The 22,752-nt window shown below is 42.2% G+C and overlaps 1 protein-coding gene across 1 annotated transcript; it reads left to right on the top strand.

The window, feature by feature from the left end:
* Positions 1 to 16,623: 16,623 nt before the first annotated feature.
* LOC116883224 (serpin B6-like) lies at positions 16,624 to 20,446 on the top strand (the record flags this gene model as incomplete). The annotated part of the gene is made up of 3 exons (XM_032884239.1): positions 16,624 to 16,770; positions 19,547 to 19,698; positions 19,986 to 20,446. Coding segments are annotated over 3 exons (702 nt in total), but the record flags the coding sequence as incomplete, so codon positions are not given.
* Positions 20,447 to 22,752: the final 2,306 nt, after the last annotated feature.

Genomic DNA, 22,752 nt, shown 5'->3' with positions numbered 1-22,752 from the left:
CCTCCAGAACCGCGTGTCTGTCTCTCTCACAGGAGGGCTTTTTCTAGGATCTGGATTTGCACTCCTGTGGGTTGGTGGTGTTTCTGGCTACAGAGCTCATCCCTGCTGTAGGACCCCGTGACTACCAACACAGGCATCCATGTGTGCTTCTGTCTTTTTCCTTGGTAGCATCAGGATCTCATCCCACTTTAAGTGAAGAAAAAGCCTTTGTGTTGAAGCTTCAAGGGGTGGTCAGTAGGGAAAGCTCTCTTTCCCTATATTTCTGTTTCCCCTGTCAGATGGTATGACACATAAGCCTCTTTAGATACTTAGTGACCGTTTTCTCTCAGGCGTTGGGAACATGAGGGCATTCACTGACAGAAGTCATCTAGTGAAGGCTATGACAAGCGAGTGGGTTTGCTGGAGGTGGCCTGCTTCAGTGGGTGTGCTCTGGAGAGGCACAGTTCCAGAGACTTTGGTTCAGAATTGCTTCCCACTGCTCATATGCCTCTTCTGCCACTATTACATAGCCCAATGATTCCTGGGCATCAGCCCACTCTATTGGACAAATTTCCTGTTGATCAACATGAAGATGAACTTTCATGAATTAATGCTCTCTATATGAATTAATGACTATAGAATTCAAATAATTTTAGGAAGAAAGTTTAAGGAGATGGTTTTAGTTGTTTTTCCAGAAAGATGTAATAAAGTTAGACTCAAGAATAGAATGTGCACTCTCCTCATAGAATAGTAAGTAAAAGCTGCATTATAAGGAATACAATAAGCTTTCATAAATTGCTAAGAAGAGAAATAGGCTTGGAACAAATTTGCGATCAAGGAGAAATATTCATTCTAGACAGGTCCAAGGATGAAAGCACAGATATGCACTATGATAAAGCAAGGCCATGTGAAACTGTTGCTATGAACTTATAATAAGCTTATGTTTTGAACTTACTCTCGACATCATCCTTCTCTTACTTCCCTTTTGTATAAAATTTTATCAATGAGATAGTTTTATAAAAAAACTTTTTTCTAAAGATACGAAAAGGCTGAGAAAAAAATAGTGTGGCTCTGATCCATTCACCAAATTTATATATGTATATATGTCTCCCTGTCTATATGTATGTACATACATACATTTGTAGGTATATGTGTATGTATACAAGTATGTATATATACTTATGAAGTTGATGAAACAGGTGATCAGGCCTGGCTAGAGTATGACCCTCTCTATCCTTTTCTTTCTCACCAGCCACTTGTGAGTTAAAAGAGTTCAGTTTCTTGCTAGGCATTCTTGCCAGCCCTAAATAATTAAGTTTTGCTCCATCAGTGGTGCTGATTCTGTAAATTGCCCACTGCTGTCAGCTGGGGGAGTGGGGTGTTGACTGCTATTAGCATTGACCTGGATTGCTGTTGCCACACCCCCTAACCGCCTGTGATCTCAAAGCTGGCCTTTGACAATTCACACAAACACCAGATGACTTTCTATTTAGGGACAAGTATTACAAATAAAAAGGTGACAAGTTTCTGTAGCCATGTTGCTCACTTGCTGGAAATACAATAGAAACATTTAGAAGGAAGGGAAGAAATTGAAGGGGTCAGGGTATGTGTGTGAAAGAGAATGCAGGAAAAACATTCCATGACCTATGAGTAATTTTGGAGCAGCTAGGATCCTTTCTGACTTCACCGATGCTGCTGTCATGACAATATAGTTGGGTAACATTAAGACACATGGAATTTAGGGGTTGATGTGAAGAAAGGGTGAGGAAGGCTTTTAATGCTTACCATTTGCCAGTGTGTCCTGTTGCTATAGCAAAAATGCCTGTGACAGGAAAAGTGGTGAGCATGGGGTGCAGATGAATGATTCCAGCACTTGGGAAGTAGAGGTGGGAGGATCAGGTATCAAAGCCATCTGGAGTTAACTGGAGTTTGGACCTAGTACACATTGACAGAATATTTCATGCAAATACTAAACAATACACATCTCTATGGACATCCCATAGAAATGTCTTCATAATTATGACATTAGCAAGTTTCAACAAATTTAGGAAAACTGAAATAACATCTGCACTCTGTCTGACCACAACTGAATAAACCTGGCTACCAAGAGGAACTACAGAAAGCACACACACCCACGGGGACTGAACAAGACACCTGAGTGGCTTGGGTCAAGGAAGAAATGAATGAGGAAATCAGTAATTCCTGGAATTGAATGAAAATGAAAACACAGCCTACCCAAATCATGGGACACACAACAGTCCTAAGTGGAACTAGTTCATGACAGTGTTAAGTACCTACATCAAAGTTTTGAGAGATGTCAAGTTAACAACAATGCATCTGATCCTTGGAAAAACAAGAACAAACAACAACTCAAAGAGCATGGGAAGAGATCATTTAATTCATGGCTAAAAGTAATGACATAGAAACAAACAAGACAAAGAATCAAGGAAACAATAGGTTCTTAGAAAGAATTAACAAGACTGATACACTATTAGCTAATTAATAGAGGGAGAGAAAGATCTACATTTATACAATTAAAAATATAAGGGAAATATCACTGTGGATAGGAAACTCAAAATCATGAGGGCATACTTAAAAAATGTGTACCTACCAGTTTGAAAATCTAAGAGAAATAAATGGATTTCTAGATTTATATTACCTACCAGAGTTAACTCAAGATGAAATAATAATGTAAATATATATGCAAACAATGAGATGGTAACACTAACTAAAATCTCCAAGCTAAAAGCAAGCCCAGGTAGATTCTGTGAAGAAATCTGCCACCAATTCTCCTCAAACTATTTTCCAAAATAGAAAATGAAGGAACATTTTCAAATTCTCCTTATAAGACCAATGTTATCCTGAGATCAAAACCAGATCAAAAGAGGAAAGAAAATATAGAAAGACAGAAATTGATTATAGTCCAACTTCCCTGATGAATGCAGACGTAATAAGTCACAATAAAATCCTTGCTAAGCAAATTCAAGAGCACATCACAAAGATCATCCATCATGATCATTTGGCTTCATCCCAGAGATTCAGGGAGGTTCAAAATACCTAAAACAATAAGCATAATCTCTCACGTAAATGCACTGCGTGACAGAAACCACATAATCATCTCATTAGATGTAAAAAAGGCCTTCAACAAGACTCAACATCTTCCCTTCATGATACAAGTTATGAAGAATCTAGGGATATGGGGGACATATCTCAACGTAATAAAAGCAATCTACAACATGACCAAAGGCAACATTATCCTAAATGGGAAAACCAAAGTATTCCTACTAGCAAAAGGGATGAGACAAGGATAGCCACTCTGTCCATTCCTGCTCAATATTGTGCTTTAAGGGGTTGGGGATTTAGCTCAGTGGTAGAGCACTTGCCTAGCAAGCACAAGGCCTTGGGTTCGGTCCCCAGCTCCGGGAAAAAAAAAGAAAAGAAAAGAATATTGTGCTTTAAGTCTTGTCTAGGACATAATACAAGTGGATGAGATAAAGGGGATACAAACAGGAAAGGAAGAAGTTTACGTCCCCTTATTTGAAGATCTGATTGTATGTATAAAAGATCTTAAAGACACCATAAGAAAACTACAGATGAACACTTTCATCAAAGTAGCAGAATGCAAAATTAACACATGAAAGTTGCCTTTTATATACAAACATGCCAAGAAGAGAATTAAGGAAACAATAACTTTAAAGTTTCTTACCTTCCCCTGCCCTCTTCTCTCCCAAGACCAATGTTCAACGAAAGATTCCTTAATTTAAGTAAAGTGGCAACCTACAGAGTAGAAAAAAAATCTGGTTACCAGTTGCACATGTGACAGAGTGTTAGGGTCTAGAATATATGAAGAATGGAAAAAAATACACCTAAATATGAAGAAAACAAATAATTAAAAATTGGGAAATTGAGAGATGAAACTACACAACTCTCAAAGGAAAGAATAAATGCAGAAGACTGATAAACTTTTTTTTTTAATTTTTACATGCTTTGCTATCAGGAAAGTGCAAATTAAAGCTGCTTTGTGATTTCATCTTACAAGTCAGAGTGACTAACAACAAAAACCAAAACTAAACCCTCAAACAAATGACTACAAGTGCCGATGAGATGTGGGAAAGGGGAACACATACTCACTGTTGGCGGGTGTGCAAAGTGGTACAGGGAGTATGAAAATCAGTGTGGAGGTTCCTCAGAAAGCCAGGAGTGGATCTAGTATATGATCTGATCATCTAACTGTGACATTCTGGGCCATATTCAGCAATATTCTCTAAATGGGAAAAGTCAAAATGTTATAGGTTCAAAACCAGTTATATTTGGCAGCTTGGTTCCTTTTAACATCCCATCTATTTATTACCTTTCTCTGTGTATAACTCTCTTGTGGTCTAAAATGAAACTATTTCATTAGATAATCTTCAATGAAGCAACCCTATTAAAACTCACCTTTCCTTTCCCTCTCCTACAACGTCCTCTAAAAGCAAATCATCAAATCGTACTGGTATTTCTCTATTGAGGCCTCTTCTGTCATCGACTCTTCTATTTACCCTTCATCTCCTTTGCATAATCACTTCCAACAAAAATGATTTTAAACTCTCATGGACGTCATAACCTATGCTTATGGGTATTCCTTTAATGACTGCATTGATGCCGGCATCTAGCCTCGACACAGGACCGGAGTTCTCAACTGGAAGAAGGGATATCTGGAAGGCGCATAATAAATATACACAGACTACTCTTTGGGTACAAACTGATAGGCAATTTCAAGACTTTCCTCTCTCTGTCTCTCTGTCTCTCTGTCTTTCTGTGTCTCTGTATCGCTGTCTCTCTGTCTCTGTCTGTCTCTCTCTCTGTCTCTGTCTCTCTGTCTCTGTCTGTCTCTGTCTCTCAGCTTGAGGCTGCACACTCTCTGCATTCTCTTGCGCACTCTGCTTTTCTCCATTGCACTTTTTTCCCTCGAACTCCCACTCTCACACATACCTCTGTATATTACCCTTTCATTCTCACGCACACTCTTCATACATACTTCAAATTCTCTCTTCACTCACTCTTCACATGCTCTTCTTGTGCTCTCTCACCTTACTCTTGCCCCAATCTTTTATTGATACTCCAAAAGCAGGTAGAAAAAGACATTGTATAAATCATTGCCAAATCAAATTCAAAAGAATAATCACATCCCACAAAGAACTAAGAATTACAATTGTTCCCCAGAGTTTCAAGCTTCCCTTCCCTATTCCCAGACCTGTGGCCAAAACAATAATAATTGCAAACTTATTATTTAAACTTTAACTTTTGACTTATTATACTTCAGAGCTCAGAGCTCGGAGGTCAGCTAACTTGTATTTTCCCTGCGAAGCTCTAATGATAAATGACATGGGTAAAGCTGCCAGGCAGTGGCCAGAAAGAATCAAGTTAACCCTTAACTCAGTAGTTCCGCTAGCTTTCTGTTCCTTTACATTGTATGCAATGACTCTTGTAAGAGTCCCAGTATTTTGCCTTAGTTTACTAATATATAATTTTATATATTCTATACTTCCTTATCCAGGAACCACTCTCAAATGTTATGGAAAACTTACTTCCTAATTTCAATAACGTTTTCCTTTTTTGAGGTCCCAATGTTGGCTCTAATTCATTTTCTAATAAATTCTTCAAAGTTTCTTTGCAAGTCAAACATTAATCTGGAACTACCATTTTGCAGTTATTACATTGTTTCCAAGATGAGAACACACAGCAAGCACCTGGGCCATCAGGGCTGTGCTGTGCGGTGCCCCTACGCCTCAATTTCTAATTGTTTAAGAATCATTATATCAAGGAGCATCTAGTTTCACAGAATTCACCAGAGCAGAAGAAGAAAGAAGTAGGAAAGTCAGATATAGTAGAATAATTATGCACACCAAGGCCAACTGAAAGGCAATCACACACAAATGAAATCTATACAGCCATTGTCCAGGCTAAAGTTAGGAGAAATGGGAACAACATTTTTTTTTTAAATGAAGAGCTGCTGGGAGCTACTGAAATGTCTCCATCAAGGCCTACTGCAGGCAGCCTCTTATTTCAGATGGTGGGTCCCCTGGAAGGATGTGTCTTCTGCTTCTCAGGGTTCCAGATGTCACCTTTTTTCTTTTAAAAAGGAGCTGCTTCGGGCTTCTGAGATGTCTCTATCCCGGCCTACTGCTGGCAGTCCCTGTCATCATATGCTGTCCCCAGAACATTGACATATCTACAGGTAGGCACCTTTTTAGTCTGCATTCCAATCCAGTTCTCCAAGAATACTGACTGTCACACTGCTTGGACTTGTATGGGCAACAGCCCCTTGATGCATTGTATAAACACAAGCTTCTGCACCAGAGACCAGCAGATACTGGACGTTACTCATTGTAGATCACAAGACCCAAACCTAATCTGTGACTGTCCAGTTCTTGCTCAGAAGAAGCTAGGACTCAGCCCACACCCATTGTCCACTGAGACTCCTTCATCTTCTTTCCCTATGAAATCACTCCTCTATTTGTTTTCAACATAAGCAAAAAGTCTAGGAACGTACCATTAGATTCCAGACCAGACTGCTACTCAGATCACAAAACAATGCCTGTGAACTCTACCTATCAAAGTTCCATGTATATGACATGCCACTAAAGAAATGAGTTTACAGCAGAGAGGCATATACATATTCTGCTCCCCACAACCTTGCTTTCTCTTTCTGGAGAATCAGAGGGCCTCCAGCAGGCTCTTGCTCTGAAAGCCCCTCCCTCAGAGAGCAAGAGGGCCTGCGTCTGCTGACAAGTTTGGTGTTAAGAGCAGCAAACCACCGAATGGAGAAAAGGATCCCTTTGGGCGGAATTAGAGGAAGTATTGAAAGAGGTGAAGGAACTTGCAACCGCATAAAAACAATGCCAACCAACCAGAGCTTCCAGGGACTAAACCACTACCCAAAGACTATACATGGACTGACCCAAGGCTCCAACTGCACATGTGGCAGAGAATAGCCTTGTTTGGGCACCAGTGGAAGGGAAAGCCCTTGGTCCTGCCAAGGTTGGACCCCCCCACCCAGTGCAGGGGAATATGGGAGGGCAATAAGGGAGATGTATAGGGGGAATACCCATATGGGGGAGGGGGAGGAAAGGGATCGGGGGCTTATGGACAGGAAACCAGGAAGGGGAATAACGTTTGAAATGTAAGTAAAAAAATATATCTAATAAAAACAATATCCAATGAAAAAAAGAAATGGAAAAAAAAAAGAGCAGTGACAGCTCTTTGGGGGACTCAGGAAATCCAATGCTTCCTTTTACCTTTACCTCTGCAGTACCAGGCAGCATGTGGGGCACAGGCATATTTATTTACATGTAGAACCCAGGCAAACATACATGTGGTGCATGGGAATATGTATATATATATATATATATATATATATATATATGTTGCACAGGCATACATATACATGTAGAGCACAGGCATACATGCATGTATGCATAGGCATATATACAGGCAAAACATCCATACACATACACATAAAGTTAAATTTAAAAAAGACGAGACTGTGACTCTGGTATGTGATCCTAATTCCTATTTTCTGAGGCTCTTTCTTTCATAGACCACATCTCCGTGCTTCTTGAGGTTTTTCAGGACCAAGTTGATTCTTTTGCCCCATAGAACTTAAAAACTATGATGCCCTTAACATACTAAAAGCAATAGCATCTGGGATAACATACTTTGCTCCTGTAAATCAATCAGTAACAATACAAACTGTTGTTTTGATATGCATTGTAATGATAAGTACTCGCCCCCAAGGCCAGGTTGCTCCCAAAACCAGGAGAATCCGAATACAGTGTGACCTTGCTCCTTGGTTTATAACTATAGGTTAAATAAAGATGCTGACAGCCAATAGCTGGGCAGAGAGAAATAGGTGGGATTTGAGGTTCCTGAGCTTGGGGTCTGAGAGGAACATGAGGAGAGAGAGGAAGGTAAAGAGAGGAGAAGACACCATGTGGTAAGAATCTTAAAAACATGGTCGTGCTTCAGGTTTCCATCTGCACTTGTAGCTCACCATGAATCACTGCTCTCTGCACCTAAGTCTCTCTGGGAGAGAGCTGGTCTCCCAGGAGTGCTGACATACTTGAGAGCACAGGTAAGACCACCACTACTTCTCAAATACCTTGCGCAAGAGGGACCTGCCTGGAGCCCTCAGGACACAGGAACTGAGGAGAAGCCTGGGTCAGGACCCTTGTAGTTTCCATCTGTGCCCTGGAGCTGACCCTGTGCCATAGCTCTCCATACTCAAATTCTGCCTGGAGAGATCTGGTCTCCCAGGAGTGCTGACACACAGGCTTACAGGCAGGACAAGCCACAGTCAAGACACAGCAAGACCAGCTAACACCAGATGACTGGGCTAACTCGATGACTGGGCACTCATAAAGCTTCTGCTATCCCAGGCCCAGTCAGGAAAGTGTCCAGTGGCCACTTACACCAAAAGTCACATTTCTGGTTGGCTTTATCTCTTGCTGCTACTTTTCCCCCAAATCATCTTTATTCTTTCTAGATCCTCCCTGAGCAACTCTCGGTGTCCCACCCTGTGCTCAGTCATTGCCTACTGGCAACTTTATTGGTAGATCAAAACCAAATTAAGGGCACGGTCCTTCAGCATCAGTAAACACAGTTTCCCAGTTAAATAAAACCATCAGAACCACTCCTATACCCACGTTTATTCAGAGAGTGACTGTGCATAGACAGGGGCCCAAGTTTGAAATGTGTCTGTCCAAGGATTGCAGTTTGGGATAACTTGGGGATCAAGAGGTATGCTGGCCTTAGTCAAAGGAAAATTAACTGTAGAGGAAGTGACAGTGGTCTGCCTCTGTCACTCAGTCTTCTTGGCTCTTCATGGAATGATGTTCAGGAAATAGTGAGGTTAGCAGGGTTTAGGGCAGAGTTTTCAGCCCAATACTCATCCATCCAACATGTAAGTTGTCTCAAACTTGGGAGTCTATGTTTTCAACAGGTCATGAATCAGACCTGTACCAAAACTCAGACCAGTGACTCAAAAGAAAAGCATATCTAAAGTGAGGCCTGGCTGAGGTTTTAGGAATTTTGTCTGTTACCATCAGCATCTGTGCCTGCCTCCCACTGCTGAAACTGTCTGTGATAACCGTCCATTCCCTTCCCATGCTCCAAAATGCAATGCAAACCTTTCATGCCTTAAGGTCTTACACCCGTATGACGGACCAGCACTGGCAGTCCGGCCCCAGCACTCCTTCTCAGCTTTGATGTAGTCTCAGTAGAAAGACATTGATCTGTGTCAATGAGTTGTCCTTGCTGATTTGTCAGGGGAAAACTGTAGAGACAAGTGACTCAAGAATGGAAGTATCTTCCCATCGCTACCCCCTCCCTGCTTCAACAGCAATATCCATTTACCTGATCCTGTACGTCATGTTACCTTGTGCATTATGAGATCCCCTAATGAATGCTGTGAATGAATCACTTATAATAATGAGATGGACATTTCCTGTTTATCCAGATATGACATCACACAAATGGTTCATGACCTAACATCAAACAGCTTTCCCTCTGATATAAATGGCACCCTTCCATCTCAAGAGGGAGAGTCTTTTTGAGAATTTTCTTTCTGTGTTTGTTTTGCCTATACTACACATTCTTTATTAAACCTCTTATTAGTTCTAATCTGGTAAATAAGTTTATACCTTTCCTGACATCTATGTTACTTTCATGAAATTGAAGGCCACTTTTGTTTCCTTTTTTTCTTTTTCCCCATCCCCCTACTCTGTACTTGAGTTGCACCTGAAGCCTTAGGCATGCCAGGAAAACTGTTGGACCACTGAGCTGTACCCACAATGCTTTTTGCTTTCTAGTCTTAGTCTGAGATTTGGTCTCGCTAATATGTCCCAGATGACCAATAGCTCCTTCTGTGTTAGGCAGGCCTTAATTTTGGATATTCTTGTCTTCTGAGTCACTGCGATTACAGACCTGATTCTTCAACCTACTGTTGCTGAAAACATTGACACCAAGCTTCAGACTATGCAGGTGTTGGATGAGTGACAATTTTCCTCAGAGGGCTGACAACTCTTCAGTAAATCATGCTAACATTACTATTTTCTGAACATCATTCCATGAAGAGCCAGGAAGACTCAGTGACAGAGGCAGACCACTGTCACTTCCTCTACAGTTAATTTTCCTTTGCCAGTATACCTCTTGATCCCCAAGATACCCCAAACCAAAATCCTTCAAGAGACACATTTCAAACTTATGGACAGTGTCTGTGCTCAGCCACTTTTGCAATAAACTGGCACTGCAAAAGTCATCTGCGACTTGCTTCCTGAATGGCCTGGTTCTCTCACATACTTGTCTGTGTCTTTTTCCATAGCAAAGAAAGCTCATGTTCTTCTCTACCCTGGCATTGCTATGTGATCCCTTTGAAAATGCAAATGAGGAGGCAACAGAGCAGGTATCCACCTAGTTGGACAGGGTACAGCTGACCAGTAGACTGGTCCTGAGATCCCAGATCACTGCTGAAAAAGGCTATGCACTCTACATATGGAGTCCCAGGACAGGGCTCCCTGGAGACACCTAGAGTGTGGAGCTTGAGGACTATGAGACTAATGTCAGGCAGCCTCTGATTAGAACTTAGGAACAGCATTCTACCGCCCCTGGCTCTGGAGGTGGTTCTGAGAGATGGGGGTTATAATTAGAGCTTGCACTGAAGCCAATGGTCTTGGAGACCAAAAGGAACCTCCCTGTCATCTTCATGGTCATCTTGAAAAATTCCGTCAAAAAAGAGCAGTGACAGCTCTTTGGGGGACTCAGGAAATACAATGCCTCCTTTTACCTCTGCAGTACCAGGCAGCATGTGGGGCACAGGCATATTTATTTACATGTAGAACCCAGGCAAACATACATGTGGTGCATGGGAATATGTGTATATATATATATATATATATATATATATATATATATTGCACAGCATACATATACATGGCACAGGCATACATGCATGTATGCATAGGCATATACAGGCAAAACATCCATACATACACATAAAGTTAAATTTAAAAAAGATGAGACTGTGACTCTGGTATGTGATCCTAATTCCTATCTTCTGAGGCTCTTTCTTTCATAGACCACATTTCTTTATTCCTACATAGTTCAAGAACTCTTGCCTAGAGAATAGTGCTGTCCTCAGTGAGCTGTGCCTGCCCACGTTAATTAATTAAGACATCCCCCAACAGACATACACACATGTCAACTTAATGTAGACAATTTCTCATTGAGATTCTTTTCAGAAGTAAATGTTGATTGTATTAAGTTGGAAATTAAAGCTAACGATCCCATTAGGTTTTATGCATTGCTGGGGATCATATCTGGGGCCTACTTTGTGGAAACAAATCCAGACCAGTTTGTCTTATTTATAAATGTCTAGAAAAATGTCTTAAGGTCTAGTAAAGGGCTCAAGTACAATGAACTGACAGCAGAAAGCTAGCCTGTTTGTACAGACTAGTCAAAAGTCAGTTACTGTGGCTTGTGCCTGCTAGTGATACCTTGGCAGAACCCAGGGGCTCTTGGAAATGATCTGAGTGTCATCAGGAGCACCAGCAGATAAGGTTATGTCTCCCATCCGATGGGCCACAGACTCAGTGAATGTCAGCAACCAAGTAGCCTGACTTGGGGTTTGATAGCAAGAACCTCTCCCTAAGCACAAGCCATGGGGTTTTGAGCCTCTTGAGGCTGACCTTTGTACCACATGCCTAGCTTAGGTTCTGCTCTAGTGCTGAGGAAGTGATGACGGGTATGAAGATGTCAACTTTTTTTTTTTTAAGCCCAGCCTTCTCCTCGACCTTGTTACATTACCTAAGGGCATGAGCAATTTTACTAATGACCATTTTCTCACAGTTTCAGCCCCTTAGCCTGCATTCTAGTCCCTGCCCCTGTCCTTACAGCCCTGTACTGTTTGGTCTCACTTCTCTGAGCCTCTAACCTCCAACTTTACCTAGCCTTGTGGTGCCCTAGGCTCAAGCCCAGGCACATTGAGCCAAAGCTCCATTCCTTCCCGCGGAAAGAGGCCAGTGACCCAGAAATCCTGTGTCCCAAGTTTTCTGGTTTTGGCCAACTGGTGTGCAAGAGGCCAAGGCTTAGCTATGAGCCCTGGTGATAAGGAGTCCTTGGGTGTGAATGAACTTTCAGCTGAGGCCCTCCCTGCCGTGCTGGATGCTGTGCCTGCTCCTTGGAAGGAATAGTCACTCTGGGAGTGGGAAGCAGCTGAGGGCCTGAACTGTTCCCAAAGTTCTGCACTTCTGGGTAGATGCCAACAAAACCCTAGAAGCCTAGGGTTCCCTAGTGGGGGGCCACTGTTGAGTACACTTTGCCTCCACTGGTTTGACCATGCTATCCTCCAACTGATTCAACCCTTCCCTGATTACTAGTGAAGTCATCTTGGTGGCTCAACTCACTCTATCCTTACCAGTATCATTTTGTAGGTGTCTCAGGGAGAGGCATTGTCTTTGCTGACCCCACTTAGGTTGAATATTCTCAAATGCACTGCCTATCCTCCCAGCACTGGCTACTGAGGATGCCTGAATTCATAAGCTCGTTGGTTTGTAGGCCAGTCCTCATCAGCCTCACTCTGTTCCCAACCCTGGTGCTTCGGGTCTGTTCACAGAGCTTCTTAGCATCGGACCCCTACTTCCCTGCCATTTATCCCTCCAGTAAAATCCAAATCACACCTCTGCTGCCTTACTCTTCTCCAAGAAGACCAAACTACCTTCCCCTGTACCCCTCTACTCCAAGGCTATTTCGTTCAACTCTAGCCACCCACTTCTCTTCAACAAGGAGTTTTCATGGTTCCAAGCCACTCAGATCCTTATTTAGAACTAGTCTATTCTCTTTGTCCTTAATAACCCATCCCTCAGTCTCTTCAGGCCCCTCTGGCCTCTCCTAGTCAGCTGCTGGCTCTCTCCTCTCTATTCATCTTTGTGTACTGGCACTCCTGGGAATCCTTCCCCTCTCTGAGAAACCTCACCAAGGCCTATGACTTCAAGCTCTATGTACTTGACATCACATTGACACTTGGTTCCTAGACCTCTCTTCAACTTCCCATGGAACTTCTATCTTTCCATGTCAAAATTGAAATTGATGCTGGACTTGGTGTCACAGGCTTGTTAGCCCAGCTATGTGGGAGAATAAAGGAGTTTGAGTCTATCCTGGGCTACAGACAACATTTAAGACCTGCCTGGGTACTTACTGAGATACAGTCTCAAAATAAAAAGTAAAACCAGGACTAGGGATGTAGCTCAGTGGTAGAGTGCTTGCCTAACACTCAGGAGAGCTGGTTCCGTCCCCAGCATCACAGAGGGAAAAAGATAAATAGATTTTACTTAGATATACTGTGATATGGCTAAATGGGTAAATGTTTGTCAGTCAAGCCTACTGGCCTGAGTTTGTTCCTTAAAACCCATGTAAAGCTGGAACTAAATTAACTTACACAAAATTAGTTTCCAATCTCCACAGATAGGCTGTCATATGCCTTAACCCCCCCACACCCCCACACCAATAAAGTAAATAAACAAGCCATGTTTCCTTAAATTCTATCTTCTGGTTTCCCATCTTGCTTGTTGTCACAGCCACTAGACTGCTGGGCCAAATCATCCATCTAGATTATGTCTGCTTCCTTCATTACTGCAAGGGTATCTCTTTAGTGTTTTTATTAATTTTATTTATTTATGTAGATAGCGTGTCTCATTCTGTATCTTTGAGTGGCCTGGAATTCTATTTAGACCAGGTTGTCCTTGAACTTGCAGAGATCTTCCTTTTCTTCCCTAGTGCTGGGACTAAGGGGCTTCACCTAGTACTGCCTGTCCTCTTTCATAAGCACCTCTTTGGTTCCTGTTAGTGCTTTTAATCTGAAACCTTGGCAGCATTGGTTACTCTGCCTGATTTCCAGTCCTGCCGTGCTTCCACATGCTTGTCATGCAAGCTTTCCTATTTAATTCTGTTATCGCTACATGCTCAAAAGTCTGTAAACCCATTGGCATGATGTCATGAATATAAAACAGATTGAAGCTATATCGCCTCCTATTTAATGATATATGTTATGGGCTATAGGTTTCCTGAGTGTGGTGTATGCACACTTCCATGTTTCCCAGCCTGCACAGTTGGAATATTCCCTCCTGTGTGTCATTTCCTCAGCACATCCTTAGTCTCCAGTTCTCAGTTCTAGTGTTAAGGACTCTGACACCCTTTTTGGTCCTTATTCCCAAGGGCAAACCTATTATTCCCACATATACTTGTTCTTGCCCCTGTATTCAGCATTGGTGTTGCAGAAGCCACAACATATTTCATCTTCTAGCCCATTTGTACTGAGGCCAGAAGCTGTATCTTCTCAAGTTTTGTTCCAAGTGGCTCTTGGATGGTTCCAGAAGTAGATTAAATCTGTAGAGCAAATGAAACAATTATACCATGTCTGGCGAGACATTGACACCTTTTTTCCAGTACTAGTCAGCTATATAATAAAGTTCTTAAAGTGGATGCTCACACAGAAACCTTCTGAAGAACAAGATTGTAATTGTTCTAAAGGACTTTGCCTACCTAAGAAGTTAGCTCACAGGCTGAGAAGAACCTCTGTCCTCATGAAGTTCTTAGTTGTTTTGAGATATCGATGGCTTTGGAAAGAGGAGGAAAAGCAGTGTGTGTCTGGAGGGGAAGTCTGAGGAATGCTGTAGTGATAACTAGACAATAGAGTCCTGTTGGACCCAATTGCTTTCTCCATGAGCTCAGCAAACAGATGTCTTCCTCATAAGAGGACAGGGTGCTGTGCTTTGAGTGTTCCCAGCACAATTCATGGTGAAGCCAATCCCTCATGTGAGGTATTAGGAAGTGAGGGGGGTCTTTGTGGGATGATTAGGCCATGAGAGCTTTGCTATAACTCAGTTAATGCATTTAAGGACTAAAAGATTGATTGGAATAGGCTATCTTCAATGGGTCTATTATGGAGCCCAATTGCCCTTGTTACTTGTATGTATACCTCAGCATGACTCTACAGATGGTACAGAAATTTCTACCAGCAAAAAGATTCTCATAAAGATGCAGTCCCTCAAACTTTGGCCTCTTAGTCTCTAAAAACACAACTTAAACAAGCCCCTACTCTTTATAAAATATGTGGTCTGAAGTATTCAGCGATAGCCAAAGAAAACGAACTAAGACAGACAGACCTTGAGAAAAGAGGTTTTGTACCTTCATTTAAATACTCAGACACTTTTATTAAGGATGAAGAGTGCCATATTCATCTCATATCACCCCCCCCACTTTCCTTCTAGAATACCCAGGGTGACATTTTAGATTTATCCCCTTTTGTGTGGAATCCAAATAGGTGTTTGAGGGAATTTTTCAAGATGGAATACATCAGAATAACACCAGTTATCTCAAGCAACCCTAATCGATTTCCATTTTTAAATCCTAGATGGTTTTGTCCATTTTGTTCACCTGCTTGGTTGTGTTTTCATGTAATTCTTTAAGGGATTCTTTAAGGAACTTTTGTGTTTCCTCTTTAAGGGCCTCTATTTGTTTATTTGTGTTGTCATTATTTCTTTAAGGGAGTTATTTATGTCCTTCTTAAAGTCTTCCATCATCATAAAATGTGATTTTAAATTCCAGTCTTGCTTTTCTGGTGTGTTTGGTTATCCAGCATTTGTTTTGGTGGAAGAACTGGGCTCTGATGATGCCAAGTAGTCTTGGTTTCTGTTGCTTAGGTTTCTGTGCTTGCCTCTTGCCATCAGGTTGTCTCTGGTGTTGGCTTGTCTTGCTGACTCTGAAAGTGGCTTGGCCCTCCTGTGGGCCTGTGTGACAGCACTCCTGTTTTCTTTCATCTGGATCTGGGAACAGAGAGCCTTGCTCTCAGCTGTGTAGGCAGTCCTGGTGACTGGCTTTCAGCTCTTGGCGCAGGAAGAAACCGAAAGGGTCTTGCCCCTGACTGCTCCTAGGTCCCTGTGTCCAGGGGGCACAGACAGCACTAGACAATTTCCTCTTGTGCCAGGAATTTGGGCAGAATACTTTGTCAACTCCCGGTTCTCATGAGTGTCTGCTCTTCTGAGGGTCCAGCTCTCTCCCCCATGGGATTTGAGGCAGGGAGCGGTGACAGGTTCAGTTTAGTTCTTCCTGCAGCCAGGAACCAGCTGACATGTGTCCTTTTATATCAGGTGAAATCTCCTGTGCAAGCTTCTGACAGAGCAGCAGGTGGTGCCCTTTGCTTGTCAGCCACCTCTTAGCTAATTGGGTGAGTTTTTGTTAATGTTCTATTGCTGTGAAGAGACACAATGACCAAGGCGACTCTTGTATAAGAAAGCTTGCTTACAGTTTTAGGAGGGTTATTTCCTGATCATCATGTCAGGAAGCAGACAGACATGGTGCTGGGGCAGTAGCTAGGACTTTTACATCCTGATCTACAGGCAGCAGGCAGTGAGAGAGACTGAGCTCTCCTCTATAGGTTTTTGAAATCTTAAAGATTACCCTGCCACAACAGACCCCCTTCAACAAGGCTCTACTTACTAATTCTTCCCAAACAGTTCAACTGAGGACTGAGCATGCAAATATATGATCCAATGGGGTTATTCTTATCCGAAATACCACAAATCTTTAATTAAGTTTTAAAAATTCCTTCTTTTGGATAAAATCAAAGAGCTGTTGTCTCCAGGTACAATGAATTCAAACACTCTGCTGGTCCTTGTGAATGTCATCTACTTCAAAGGAAACTGGGAAAAATCATTTAACAAAGAGGATACCAGGGAGGTGCCTTTCAAAGTCAGCAAGGTAAACATAGTGTAGTAACTAAGGAGACTCCTGGACAAGGTCCTCTGTTCACATTGGCTTCTAAAACAGAAGGAGGTTCCTCTGAGAGGTTCCATAGGACCCTCTCTCAGCCTTGGGGCCTTCTCTTCCCTTCTCCTTTCACATGTTGGCAATGATGGGTATAGGCTACATGGTATGAGGCCTGGCCCTGCTTCTGTCATGGGCTATGCTGTTACTGGCAGCAGCTGAGTTCAGACCTCACAGCAGAGCTCTGCAGTGTACTTGAAATGGTCTTTCATAGAAGTCTGAAAATAACAAAATCTGAACTCCCGATGTGTGTGTGGCTCCTTGTGGTCCAGAATGCAGCCCATTCCTTGTGCAGTCTGTTCTTTTCATTGTGGCTTCCCAGGAGTGCTGTCTCGTGTCTTCCCCCTTCTTCATGAGGACCACACCTCGTGCAGGTTACCACAAAAGAATACAGAGGGAAAAATCACTTTTTTCACCCTGTTGGGAAAACAGCTGAGGCCAGAGAGCTGTGTAATGAGTGCCTGGCTTATGGTTGGTGCTCAGTAAACAGTGAACTAATGAGTGAAATTATTATTGAGTGAAATTCATTCTTTGTTTAATAGATACACACAGATTTTTGCTTACAGACAAGCAAACAAAGGGACAGGTATGTGGGATAGACTCCATGTTCAACCTCTTTTACGTTAGAGCATGTTACTTGCTGATGGCCCAGTGCTTTTTTTAACCATATTACTTCTCTCCCGTGTGTAACTCTCTGTTGCTTTCTTTCTCCTCACCTCCCTCTCACCTGGTGCATATACTCCTCGGCTAACAAAAGACATTAATTACATTACATTCTGGATCATTAACCAGTTCTCAGATCTTCCAGGTTAACTTTAATTGAACCTCCAGTTTCTTAGGAAATGAATTTCATTTCAAGCTTTATTTTAAATAAGCTTTTCAGTTTTTCCTGATTAAAGTATTTCTGTCATTTAAATCACTTGTTGACAAGATGTACCTTAGGGATTCCTTCAAGTGCAAGCATCGGAAACCCTAGATGATTATAATTGAATTCATATAAGTTCATCTCCAACAAGGAGGGCAAAAATAGGAGTGGGAAGAGCCTGGGGCTGCTGACACAGGGCGATGCTTTTGTGCTTTTGGGAACTGGCTCTCCTTTCCTGGTCTGCTATGCTAGCTTGGCGTCTCTTTCCTCATGCTCACAGCAGGGCTTTGACCCTGATTCTGTAGTCCCTAGGAAAGGGCATAGGACTGAGAGCAAGAAGCCTTTTTTTTGTTTGACATCTTTCCCATATATTACACAAGTGGACCTACTTACTGTAGCTCCTACTAAGTGCAGAGTGTAGAGGTATTGTCTTGCTTTCTTGTACCTACACTAGACACAGACTGATTTGTGGCTACAACAGCTGCTGACAGTAATCCATATATGTAGACATGTCTCCAAAAGCACAAGATTTTCTGCTCTATGGATTTGTATTTGAATTATGAGCAGGATTCCTGCCCATTAATTTCCCACTATAGCCTGCAGATCACTACTTCCGATCACTTGAGATCCTACTGTGTACCACGCACTAACTGCCTGAGTGTGCCTACCCTCATGAAGATCTGTCTTTCTAAAGAAGAGAAGCATGGGTATGAAAACAGTGGTTGGTGAGAGGCTCCAGGACACCCAGAGGCAGTGGCAATATACTGTGCCTGAGTGGAGAGGCAGTGAGAGCTGCTGAGGAAACCTTCACTCTAAGACTGCATGAGAGCAGACACCAGGACACAAGTAGCAAGCTCCAGGTTCTGAGGACCAGTGTTTTGGGCAGAAAGGGACACAAATCTAGTTAACCACAACACTGCAAACAGCCCTATAACCAAAGAAGAGAGAGTGAACTAGAATAGGAAGCAGGGCATGCTCTTTGTTATTCCAGGGTGTTTTAAGGCTTTTAAGTAACTTTTGTTTCTGTCAGGGTGATTCCACACAAAGGTGTTAAGCCACAGTAGGGTGGTCCGACTTGCCTTGTGCTTGGACCTATGGGTGCTGTGCTGTGGTCAGTGATAAAGATGACATCACAGCATCTCAAGCTGTGCTGATGGCAGTGGAGGTTAAAGTGTAGAGTCAGGTTTTCGTTATAATTCGGAGGTACAGGCAATACAGTTTTGTAATGAGTCAAATCAGGCTACTGGAGAAAAGACAGGAATCAAGGACAGAAAATTGTTTTGGTAAGTAGAAGGACGACATTATTGTCAATGGGGACAAGTACGACTTGTAGGTAGAGCAGTTGTACAAAGAAATATAAAAGCACAGCAGTCAAATAACTACAAAATACACTATTCTAAAGTTCAGAGAGAAGTCCAGGATAGAACAGTGACTTGGGAATTGAGTTCATAGTCATGAAAATAAGTGAGTTCCCCCAGTAGAAAATAGTTGTTGGCTCAGGCATGACAGGTATTTAGAGTCTTCTCTCTATCATTAACACTAATAGAGATAGCCAACTGTGCACAGTTGATTGTCCCTTCCCAAGGTACCTCTCAATGACTAGAACATCTTTCTCTAGGCTCCACCTCTTAAACATCCCTTCCCTTCCTAAAGATCTAGTCTGAGGACCAATTCTTGAAAACAATGGGCCTATAAGGACATAGAAAGTCTAAACTATTGCAGAAGTTTAGGAGCTGATAGAATATTCTAAAAGTCTCATCAAGAAAATTCTCCCAGTGACTGTCTTCCCCTGTGATATTGCACAGTGTGCCCTGTTTCAACTTAGTATTCATCCTCCATTCATAGAATGAGAAGAAACCTATACAGATGATGTTTAAGAAGTCTACCTCTAAGATGACCTATGTAGAAGAGATATCCACCAAGATTCTGTTGCTTCCCTATGTTGACAATGAGTTAAACATGATCGTCATGCTTCCAGATGGGCATGTTGAACTGAGAATGATAAGAAAAATAGGGCCTTGATGGAGCTGTAATGGAGAAAGAGTAGCATTTGGGTTTCTACTGGGGTAGCTCGCCTAGGCTCCCATGATTATGTTTTTATCTTATATTATTTGTGGGACAGGAATGGAACTCAGGATCTGGAGCATGCTTTACAAGCTCTGCATCCTATCCTCTCCCTGTTACTATAATAAGTTACAGCCACACTTCCCTGGGCAGTGTAGAACCTCCTCATTGTCTCAAGAGACCTGTGTCACAGCACTGTCCTAATGTCTTCATTTCTCTTCGAGGTGGAAAAGGAAATAACTTATGAGAAATTCATAGATTGGATGAGGCTCGGCAGAATGAAGGGAGAAAAGGTGGAGGTTTTCTTCCCACGGTTTGAACTGGAGAACTATGAAATGAACAATGTTGTATGCAGGTTGGGCATGACTGATGCCTTTGAGGAGGGCAAAGCAGACTTTTCTGGAATATTTTCTAAGCAAGGGTTTTTTCTGTCCAACATCATACATAAGGCCTTTGTGGAGGTGAATGAGGAGGGCACAGAGGCTGATGCTTCTACTGCAATTGTTATGAAGGTGTCATCGCGGTTTACCCCCTGCTTCTGTGCTGAGCACCCCTTCCTTTTCTTCATTCAGCATGTTAATACCAGTGGGATTCTGTTCTGTGGCAGGTTCTCCTCTCCCTGAGGAAAGGGTGTTCCGATCATTCTTTTACCCATTCTCCATGGTTTGCCTGTGACCCAAAGTGACCTTATGCATAAGTGCAATAACAGATGAAATAAAAGGCTTTATGGCACCCCACCTCCAGAACTACTTTCTAGGATCTGGACTTGCAGTTCTTTAGGTTTGTTGTATTGCTGGCTACAGAGTTCTTCCCTGCTGGAGAGCCCTGTGGATGTCAACACAGGCAGCTATGTGTGCTTTTGTCTCTTTTTCTCTTAGCATCAGGATCTCATCCCACTTTAAGTGAAAAAGGCCAGCAAGTTGGAGTTCTGAGGAGTGGACAGTGGAGACATGTCTCAGATAGTCTCTGTGTAGAACTGAGGTTTGCAGAGACTCATGCCTATAGGAAAAGCTCCTTTCCCCCATATCTCTGTTTATCCTGTTGTATGGTATGACACATAAACCTCTTTACATACATATTGACCACTCTCTCTTGGGGTTGGAAACATGAGGTTACTCACAGGAATATAGTTGACCATGGATGCATAAATAAACACCAGGTAACTTTATTTAGTGACAAGTGTTACAAATAAAAAGGTGACAAGTTTCAGCAGCCATGTTGGTCACCTACTTGAAATACAATAAAAGCATTTAATAGGAAGGGAAGAAATTGAAGGATCAGAGTCTGTGTGACAGAGTCATGTGAGAATCCTAAGGGATAGTAGGAAGGACTTTCCATGACCTATGTGCCGTGTTGCAGCTGCCACGATCCCTTCTGACTTCACTGATGCTTCTGTGGTGACATTATAGTTGGGTTGTGGTAATTTGTATATGCTTGGCTCAGGAGGGGCACTATTAGGAGGTGTGGCATTGTTGGAGTAAGTGTGACCTTTTTGGAAGTGTCTCACTGTGTGGATGGTCTTTGAGACCATCCCCTTAGCTACCTGAGAGTCAGTCTTCTCCTGTTTGCCTTCACAACAAGATGAAGCACTCTCAGCTCCATCAAGGCTATGCCTACCTGGATGCTGTCATGCTTCCTACTATGAAAATAATAGACTGAACCTCTGAACTTGTAAGCCAGCCCCAATTAAATGTTGTCCTTGATAAGATTTGCTTTAGTAATAGTATTTTTTCACAGCAATGGAAATTCTAAGACAGAAGTCAGTACCCAGGACTGGGGTATTGCTTTGACAAGCCCAACCATGCTAAAGAATGTGGATTTGGGGACTTTGTTTGGGAAACAGTGGAATGCTTCATTTGTAACTTAATAGGCCACTACTAATAGAAGCATGGTAGATGTTGTTTCTGAGAGTGTTTTGAACTGTAGCCAGCCTCTGCTACATATGCAGCTGGAGCCAAGGGTCTGTCCATGTGTAGTTCCAGGTAGCAGTTTAGTCCCTGGGAGCTCTGGTTGGTTGGTATTGTTGTTCTTGTGGGAATGCAAGACCCCTCAGCTCCTTCAATTCTGTCTCTAAGCCCTTCAATGGGGACCCCATTCTCATTTCAACGGTTTATTGCTACTATTTGCCTCTATATTTGTCATATCTCTCTCTCTCTCTCTCTCTCTCTCTCTCTCTCTATATATATATATATATATATATATATATATATATATATATAGACTGTATCCCAGGTGGGGCAGGTTCTGATTGGCCATTCCTTCAGTCTCTGCTCCAAACTTTGTCTCCATATACCCTCTTATGAATATTTTTGTTCTCCCTTTTAAGAAAGACTGAAGAATCCACAATTTTGTCATCTTTCTTGATCTTCATGTGGTCTGTGGATTGTACCTTGGGTAATTTGAGCTTTTGGGCTAATAACCATTTATCAGTGAATGCATACCATGTGTGGTTTTTTGTGACTAGGTTACCTCACTCAGGATGATATTTTCTAGTTCCATCCATTTGCCTATGAATTCCATGAAGTCATTGTTTTTGATAGCTGATTAGTACTCCATTGTGTAGATGTACCACATTTTCTGTATCCATTCCTCTTTTGAAGGGCATCTGGGTTCTTTCCAGCTTCTGGCTATTATAAATAAGGCTGCTATAAACATAGTGGAGCATGTGTTCTTGTTGTATGTTAGAGCATCATTTAGGAATATGACTAGGAAACGTAGAGCTGGGTCCTCAGGTAGTGGAATGTCCAATTTTCTGAGGAACATCTAGACTGATTTCCAGAGTGGTTGTACCAGCTTGCAATCCCACCAACAATGGAGAAGTGTTCCTCTTTCTCCACACTCTTGCCAGCATCTATTATCACCTGGGTTTTTGATCTTAGCCATTCTGACTGGTGTGAGGTGGCATCTCAGGGTTGTTTAGATTTGCATTTCCCCGATGACTAAGGATGTTGAGCATTTCTTTATGTACTTCTCAGACATTCAATATT

This window comes from Rattus rattus, chromosome 14 (genome assembly GCF_011064425.1).
Source record: "Rattus rattus isolate New Zealand chromosome 14, Rrattus_CSIRO_v1, whole genome shotgun sequence".
Lineage (NCBI taxonomy): Eukaryota > Metazoa > Chordata > Mammalia > Rodentia > Muridae > Rattus > Rattus rattus.
Note: the sequence above shows the minus strand (reverse complement) of the source record. Positions and strands in the feature narration are given on the sequence as shown.